This window comes from Oenanthe melanoleuca, chromosome 15 (genome assembly GCF_029582105.1).
Source record: "Oenanthe melanoleuca isolate GR-GAL-2019-014 chromosome 15, OMel1.0, whole genome shotgun sequence".
NCBI classification, from domain to species: Eukaryota; Metazoa; Chordata; class Aves; order Passeriformes; family Muscicapidae; genus Oenanthe; species Oenanthe melanoleuca.
The window spans coordinates 11,887,512-11,895,622 of record NC_079349.1 but is presented as its reverse complement, the minus strand read 5'-3'; the positions used below and the strand labels follow the sequence as shown (position 1 = coordinate 11,895,622).

Here is an 8,111-nt window from a genome sequence, read left to right as displayed (position 1 = left end):
CAGAATATATCCAGGGAAAGCTGGAGACCCCCCCAGGATCAGGATACCTGTGTGTCCATGCTGGAACAGCCTCTTGGAATGCACCAGGGCACACCCACAGCCCAGCACTGTGGGAACACCTCTGTGGCACAGTGGGGTGACTTTTGGGGTTTGCCTGTGCCCCCTCCCCTCCTGGCAGTGCAGCCCAGTCACCTTTTCCCCAGGAAGGCAGCAGGGGATCCCAGAACTCCTGTGTCCACGGTGTCTGTGTTGGTGGTCCCTCGGGATTTGTCCTGTCCTGTCTGTGTGGAGCTCTCCCAGGAAGGGTTGTGGGGCTTTCTGGAGAAGGTGGAATTGTCTCCCTTCTCTCCCACAGGTGCAAAGCCTGTGCAGTGCCAAAGTCTTTGGGAGCAGGGGTTGAATTCCCTGCAGTTCATGCCATGTTCTCCCTTCCCTTTCCATGTCCTGGGGACAGAACAGCCCCAGTGCTCGTGTTAAAATCCAGAGGGTGAAGGAAAAAATGCAGAATGGGGGAAGGGGCAGGAGGTGAGGAGCACTCAGTGTCTGGATCATAAGGAAAAGCCAGGGCTGGTTCCAGGCTTTTCCCCTGGATGCTGGCACCCAGGGATGTTCCAGGCAGTGCCTTTCCAGGCTGCCCCTGGCAGGGAGTGAGTCCCTGGGAGCTTTGTCCACCCTGGAGCCAAGGTGCTGCTGCTCCATGTGCTGAGGGCACCAAGGGGCAGGGAGGGACAGCTCCAGCCCCTGGATCCTCTGGGAAGCACTTCCAGCCCCTCTGGATCCATCCTGCCGCGGGGGGACACACAGAGAGCACAGCCTTGGGCAGGGAGTGAAGCCTCCCACTAACCTGGGAGTTTGTCTCAGTCTTTGCAGGAAAACCAAGCCCCAGGAGCCTCCCTGGGGCCAGGGAGAGCTGTGTCCTCTGGGGCAGGGGCTGGAGAAGGGTCCCTGGGATCTCCTGTCCCTCCCAGGCCCCCTCCACCTGCTCTCGCTGGCTCCAGGTACTGTCCTGACCCATTCTGGGCACCTCCGGGGATATCCCAGCTCTGTGGGCTCTGCTGCCTCCCTGCTGCTCTTCCCCCGGGGATGGGGACACGGGCCTGTGTCAGCAGGGTCAGAGTGCTGCAAGTGTTTCCCTCCTCCTCCTGCCTGGAGGTGCCTGGGCTGGGCAAAATCCCACATTGGATGGAAACCTGCTGCTCCAGGCATGGAGGGTGAGGAGCCCTGAGCCCCAGGGCCCCTGACACTGACAATTGAGGTTGTAAGATGGGGGACATCTCCATTTTTCCATTTTTATTTATAAACAGGTATTTTCCTGGACAGCTGGAGGCTGGAAATGATTTCATTCCTTTCCTGTTTATATTTGGCTTTAAACAAATAAACAGCACTGACTTGACAAATAAACAACTACCTACTGCCGCGGTGTGCTGTGCTGTGCTGTTTGAGCTGCTCCCAAACCTCTGCCTGCGCTCCTGGAAGGGCGGGGGAGGGTGACGTGTCCCTGCCAGTGCCAGCCGGGTGGCAGGTGGTGACAGAAGCCCCCGCTCTGCCCCGGGCTCTGCCAAAGCTGCCACCTGGGCAAGCCCCCCCGGTACGGGGGTCCTGTGTCACCCCTGTGCAGGAGGGCACAGCCCGGGCAGTGCCAGCGCTGGGGCAGCCGAGGGGTTCGGATCCGTGGGGAGATCGGGATACACGGGGGGGTGCGGGGACCTCCAGAGCCGCGGGCGGGGGCACAGCCGGGGCTCCCGGGGCTGTCCCCGCTCCCGGGACTGTCCCCGCTCCCGGAGGTGCCACCCCCGGGCTGGCTGTCCCCGCTCCCGGGACTGGCTGTCCCCGCTCCCGGAGGTGCCACCCCCGGGACTGGCTGTCCCCGCTCCCGGAGGTGCCACCCCCGGGCCCTGCGCTGCTCTGGGCGGGGGCGCGCAGGGACCCGGGGCCGCGCCGCCGCCGCCGCCGCCTCCCCGCCGCGCCCGCCCTTAAAAGCGGCGGCGGCTCCGGTGCAGCGCCCGCGGCGGCGCTCCCGGCACGGCCCGGGATGGGCTCCGCGCACTCCGTGCCCGCCGAGATGCGGGAGCTGGCGGACAGGACGGGCTGTGAGTACCGGGGAGCCGCGGGCACCGCCCGGCCCGGGGGGACAGGTCACCCGGGGGGTGCGGGACATGTCACCTGGCGGGGGGGGACCTCCATGAAATGTCACCTGGGTGGCGCTGAGCGGGGGAGGAGGACGCAGGACATGTGGTGAGGATGCAGGAAATGTCACTCGGGGAGGGAGCGGAGGTGTCACCTGGGGCGGGGGAGAGCCGGACGGTGTAGCACTGTCACCAGAGGGTGCCAGCATGTCACCCTGGCCGTGCGGCCGTGTCCCCGGTGCCACAATGCCACCAGGCAGGGCGTCGAGCGGCCACACGTGCGAGCCCAGCCGGGCTCTGCCCCGGAGCCACCGTGCAGGGAATTGTCCCCGCAGGGAATTGTCCCCGCATGGCTGCTCTGCCCCGGAGCCACCGGGCCGTGACACCCCCGAGCTGTTCCGGGGCGAGGTGCTTTGGGACCAGCAGGGAAAGGAGCAGGGACACGGCCCAGGGGTCGTGTCCGTGCTGGGAGTGTCCCCGCTCCGGGCACAGGGATCGGGGATCTCCCCTGGATGCTCCGGCCGTGCCATGGAGGGAGGGCTGAGGGGCAGTGACTGTCCCCAGTGCTGCTGCTGCTTCTGGGCTCACATCTCCCTCTCCTCTCCTCTCCTCTCCTCTCCTCTCCTCTCCTCTCCTCTCCTCTCCTCTCCTCTCCTCTCCTCTCCTCTCCTCTCCTCTCCTCTCCTCTCCTCTCCTCTCCTCTCCTCTCCTCTCCTCTCCTCTCCTCTCCTCTCCTCTCCTCCCCCAGGCGCTGATTCAGGTGTTTGGGGGGCCCGGGGGAGTCCCAGCCCGGCAGCCCAGGGTGGGAGGAGGTTTTTGGGGAGCCCCCTGGCCCGGGGACTCTGCAGCAGCATCTCCAGCCCAGGCAGCACCTGCTCGTGGTTCCCCGAGAATCAACCCCAGGGAAGGGTTTGCAAGGGCAACACCCAAAAATCTCACGGGAACCAGAGGAGGGAGGGCAGGGGGAGCCCAGAACTCCAAGCCATGACTGGTGCACGTCCTGCAGAGCTCCCTCTGTGCTGTGGCTGCTGCAGATCCTGCAGTTCAGGGCACTGCAGCCTCCCTGGGGGAGCAGGGACAGGGCAGGACCACCCTTGGTGCCCGTGGCTTCTTCCTTTGCCTTCTCCCCCTGGAGGGGCTGCTTGGGGCAGGTTCTCTTCTCTCCCCCTCCCTGTGCTCCATCCCAAAGCTGCAGCAGCCTGTCTGGGATGCTGTGACCATTCCCTGCAGCCAGGCTGGTCCCACAGGGAGGGCTGAGCCCCCAGTGCCCCTTTCCCAGGGGATGCCCTTTGCTCAAGCAGCACAAACCACGAAAATCTGGCAACAGCAAGCCCAGCTCCCTTTGGTTTAAATCCCATTTTTTCCCTGTTAGCTGAGGCTGCTGTGCTTGGACACAGGCCTGCAGCATCAGGATGCTTCTCAGGGATACAAGCAGCTCTGCTGCCCTTGAGCCAGCCCTTTTTCTGCTTTTCTGCAGATTTTCCCTTTATTTTTTTTTTTTTTTCCCAAAAGCAGCTGGGCACTGCCACCTTTACAGGACAGAGACCTGCCTTGAGAGGAAGACCTGGGACTGGGGAAAGAGGGAGGAAAAGCCTCATCCAGCCTTTCAGGGCTGGCCCAACCATGAGCATCCAGCCACTGACCCCAGTTCTTTGTCCTCTTGGTGCCTGGGACATTTTTCTGAGAGATCAAAGCTTTGTGGTGTGCACCAAGCCCCAGATGCTGAGGGCTTGGTGGCCCAGCTGCTCCCATGGTGACAGAGATGTCGTCAAGGCAGGGAGTGAAAGGTCACTTCTGCATGGCCAAAATTGGAAAGAAAAAGTCCAGGGAAAGTTTCCATGGGTGCAGCAGGAGCAGAGCAGCAGCCAGGAGGGATCAGGGCAGGAAACATCCCATGGATGGATCAGTGGGGCCTGGGATTCATCACCTGGGAGCCAGTGGGGTCAGGGGGTGACTAAAGGGGGTCTGGAGCCCATCCTGGTGAGATGCAGGCAGCCCCAGCCCAGGGGGTTCCCAGGCTGTTAACAGAGGACTCTGATCAATACAGCTGAGCTATTTCCAGGCTGGGAAGCAGCAGCCAGGAAAGCAAAGGACATTATTTAAACATCATAGGAGGGATGAGGGAGGCAGCTCAGCCCAGCTCTGACCCTGCTGTCTTGCTGCAATTAACCCTTTGCAGCCCCTCAGTGATGCTCTGATGGGGTTTTGTGCCTCTCCACGATGCCAGCAGTGGCCCCAAAGCTGCTGCTCCCCCCTTCCAGCCCACCCCAAGGTTTGGGGCTCACCCTGAGCACTGCCAGGCATTGATTTTGGGGTGCCCCCTCTGTGTTTTTTTCTCTCCCCTGGCAAGGGGGAGGTGGCTGTGTCAGGATTTCTGATCCCTGGGTCATTCCCTGCAGCAGCCAGGGCTGTGGGCATGGAGGAGCCTCCTGGCTCCAGGCAGGGATGTGCTGGGGCAGGGGAGAGAACTCCCTGGGCATGGTACCAACAACCCCAAAAGAGCCTGTTCCAGTGGCACTGAGGATCCTGAGCTGGGGGTGGGATCCCACTGGGCCATTCCATGCCAAGCTGGGCCAGGGAATTTCCTGCAGAAGGGGCAGGGGACAAACCAGCCCTTGGCACCATCCTTGCAGCCAGCACAGGGACACTGAGGGACCCACAGGGAGCTGGGGGTGGCACAGCTGTGCCCAGGCCCCTGCCCTGCTGCAGGTGGGTGTCCCCAGGGCCCAGCCCTGTCACCTCTCTGCTTTCCCTGGCAGTCACCTCAGAGCAGATCGAGCACCTGCACCGGCGCTTCAAGCAGCTGAGCCAGGACCAGCTGACCATCAGGTAGGGAAATTCCAGCCCTGGTAGGGAAATTCCAGCTCCATGGGAAATTCCAGCTCCATGGGAAATTCCAGCCTTGTAGGGATTCCAGCCCCATTGCAATTCCAGCCTCACTGCAATTCCATCCCCATTGCAATTCCATCTCCACAATTCCACCCTCACTACAATTCCATCCCAGCCTCACTGCAATCCCAGCCCCATTGCAATTCCATCCCCACTGCAATTCCCATCCCACTGCAATTCCATCTCCACAATTCCCCCATTACAATTCCATCCCTTCTGCAATTCCATCTCCACAATTCCACCCTCACTACAATTCCATCCCTTCTGCAATTCCAGCCCCACTGCAATGCCCAGCACAGGCTCAGCAGGAAGCTGAGGGCGGGGTGGACAGCAGGATCTCCTTGTTGAACCCTGTTTGAGGCCTTTTTCCTGGGAAAACTCTAAAATCTGGTGCCATCCCAAGAGCTTCCCAAAGACCCGTGAAAATCCCTGAGCACAGACTTGCTCTCAGTCTGAACAAAAGCAAAATAGAGATTTTATCCAAAGCCTGGTTATTTTCTGTGATTGCTGTGGAGGGAAGGGGCTGTCACAGCCTCTCCCTCCTCTCCACATCCCTCCCGCTCTGTCTCTGCAGGAAGGAGAACTTCGACAGCATTCCCGACCTGGAGTTCAACCCCATCCGGGCGAAAATCGTCCACGCCTTTTTTGACAAGCGGTGAGAGCCCCCCCAGCCCCGAGGGAGGGATCCCTCATCCTCTGGAGATGGGATGGGGCTGGGCAGGGACCTTCCCCGGAGGGCCGGGCTGGGGCCAGGTGGGGAACGAGACATTCGGGGCCAAGGCAGCCCCAGAGCTGTGCTGGGGTGTGGAGCTCCTGCCGGGGGGCTCCGCATCACCCCGGGCTCTGGCACCCCCAGGAACCTGCGGCAGGAGTCGGACGGGCTGGCGGATGAGATCAACTTCGAGGATTTCCTGACCATCATGTCCTACTTCAGACCCATCGAGATGAACATGGACGAGGAGCAGCTGGATCGCTTCCGCAAGGAGAAGCTGAAATGTGAGACTTTGCCAGCGGCTGGCGGGGCTCGGGCAGCTGGGGAGGGGCTGCCCTGACCCTGCCCCTGCTCCTGTCCCTGCCAGTCCTGTTCCACATGTACGACTCGGACCACGACGGCAAGATCACGCTGCAGGAGTACAGAAATGTAACCTGGGGTCCCTCCTGCCCTGCCCCGAATCCCCAGGGTGGTGCTGACCCTCTGCCCTGCCCTTGAATTCCCAGGGTGGTGCTGACCCTCCTTCCCTGACCCCAAATCCCCAGGGTGGTGCTGACCCTCCTGACCCCAAATCCCCAGGGTGGTGCTGACCCTCTGCCCTGACCCCAAATCCCAGCTGGTTGTGACCCCCTTGACCCCAAATCCCAGCTGGTGCTGACCCTCTGCCCTGACCCCAAATCCCATCTGGTTCTGACCCCCCCTGACCCCAAATCCCAGCTGGTGCTGACCCTCTGCCCTGCCCCAAATCCCAGCTGGTGCTGACCCTCCTGACCCCAAATCCCCAGGGTGGTGCTGACCCTCCTGACCCCAAATCCCAGCTGGTGCTGACCCCCTTGACCCCAAATCCCAGCTGGTTCTGACCCCCCTGACCCCAAATCCCAGCTGGTGCTGACCCTCTGCCCTGACCCCAAATCCCAGCTGGTGCTGACCCTCTGCCCTGACCCCAAATTCCCAAGGCGTGGTGCTGACCCCCTTGACCCCAAATCCCAGCTGGTGCTGACCCTCTGCCCTGCAGGTGGTGGAGGAGCTGCTGTCAGGGAACCCCCACCTGGAGAAGGAGTCAGCTCGCTCCATCGCCGACGGGGCCATGATGGAGGCAGCCAGCATCTGTGTGGGACAAATGGTGGGAGCCCGGGCTGGGGGCTGCTCCCCTGCTCTGCCCTGGCCCCACAGGTGGGGCTGGAAGGTGTCCCTGTCCCAGAGCTGCTTTGGCTGGAGATGTTCTGCAGGCAGCAGCTTCCAGGGTGATGTTATCTCATGGGGATCAGCAAACAGCATCCCATAAACCTCCTATCCCTACAGAAAAAGCTGCAGCCATGGGGGTTTGGGAACCAATCTGGGGCAGTGGGAGCCCATGGGAGACGTGTCCCTCAGCCCAGGGGACATCCCTGTGCCACCCCTTCCCCATCACAGCTGCAGTGCTTCCTCTCACCACGACAGGGCCCGGACCAGGTGTACGAGGGCATCACCTTCGAGGATTTCCTTAAGGTCAGTGGCAGCTCTGCTCGGTGACAGCTCTGCCCGTGTCCCCTGGGTGGGCACAGGGACTCAGGGTGGGCACAGGGACCCAAGGGGTGGCCCCTGTCCCCTGGCAGATGTGGCAGGGCATCGACATCGAGACCAAGATGCACGTGCGCTTCCTCAACGTGGACACCATCGCTCACTGCTACTGAGGAGGGGCAGCAGCAGGAGGAGGAGGAGGAGGAGGAGGAGGAGGAGGAGGAGGAGGAGGAGGAAGAGGCCCCAGCAGCAGCAGCTCCATGTCCTGGCACCTGGCTCCCAGCTCCATGGCTCTGCCCCACCCGTGTGGCTGATCCACGCTGGGGCTGCCCTCTGCTCTCTAGAAACATCAGAGGCTTTTATCTGTAATAAAAAAATATTTCTCTTTTTAGTCCTTGCTGAAAAATACTCCATCCATCAATCCATTCATCCATCCATCCATCATCCATCCATCCATCCATCCATGGTGGAATGTTTCCCAAATCCTAGTTACCCCATAAATCTGGATTTTTAGCCTCTGCCACCGCTGCTGTGGGGCAGGAGCTGCCCAGCTTGGGCTGACCCCAGGGATGGGGGTGCCGAGGGGCAGGACGGGGAGGCAGCACCCTCAGCAGCTGCAGGGACAAGGAACATTCCCGGCTGAGTCCCAGGGCAGCCCCGCGGGCTCCCGGCAGCCGGTGGCTCCTGCCCCCACATGTTCCTGCCGGAGCCGGGGGCTGTTTGTGGCGTTAATGACTGCACGGCTCCGGGCGGCTCCTGCCTGCGGCAGCCTGAGCGGGGAAGGGAGCGGGGAAAAAAGGGAAATGGATATTTTTAGAAAAGCAGGGAAGGTTTATTTGTTTTGTAAAAAAAATAGTTTTCCCTGGTGCTGCGAGCAGGCGATG

General features: G+C 61.6%; 1 protein-coding gene across 5 annotated transcripts; it reads left to right on the top strand.

Moving 5' to 3' along the window:
- The first annotated feature begins 1,852 nt into the window (after positions 1-1,852).
- TESC (tescalcin) lies at positions 1,853-7,628 on the top strand. Of its 5 annotated transcripts, XM_056504506.1 has the most exons (9): positions 1,869-2,090; positions 4,886-4,955; positions 5,590-5,670; positions 5,872-6,011; positions 6,095-6,156; positions 6,743-6,850; positions 7,168-7,215; positions 7,323-7,405; positions 7,448-7,516. In XM_056504506.1, the coding sequence occupies exons 1-8, from the start codon at positions 2,033-2,035 to the stop codon at positions 7,398-7,400; spliced, it is 645 nt and encodes a 214-aa protein (XP_056360481.1). In that variant the 5' UTR covers positions 1,869-2,032; the 3' UTR covers positions 7,401-7,405; positions 7,448-7,516. The 5 variants fall into 5 exon arrangements, with proteins under 5 accessions (XP_056360478.1, XP_056360477.1, XP_056360482.1 ...); XM_056504503.1 differs by having other exon boundaries at positions 1,853-2,090; positions 5,950-6,011; positions 6,743-6,900; positions 7,323-7,619; XM_056504502.1 differs by having other exon boundaries at positions 1,859-2,090; positions 6,743-6,900; positions 7,323-7,628.
- Positions 7,629-8,111: the final 483 nt, after the last annotated feature.

Coding starts and splice junctions, on each gene's coding strand:
- TESC (XM_056504502.1), top strand. CDS start 2,033: ATGGGCTCCGCGCACTCCGTGCCCGCCGAGATGCGGGAGCTGGCGGAC. Junction 4,956..5,589: donor CAGGACCAGCTGACCATCAG/GTAGGGAAATTC, acceptor CTGTCTCTGCAG/GAAGGAGAACTTCGACAGCA. Junction 7,216..7,322: donor CCTTCGAGGATTTCCTTAAG/GTCAGTGGCAGC, acceptor GTCCCCTGGCAG/ATGTGGCAGGGCATCGACAT.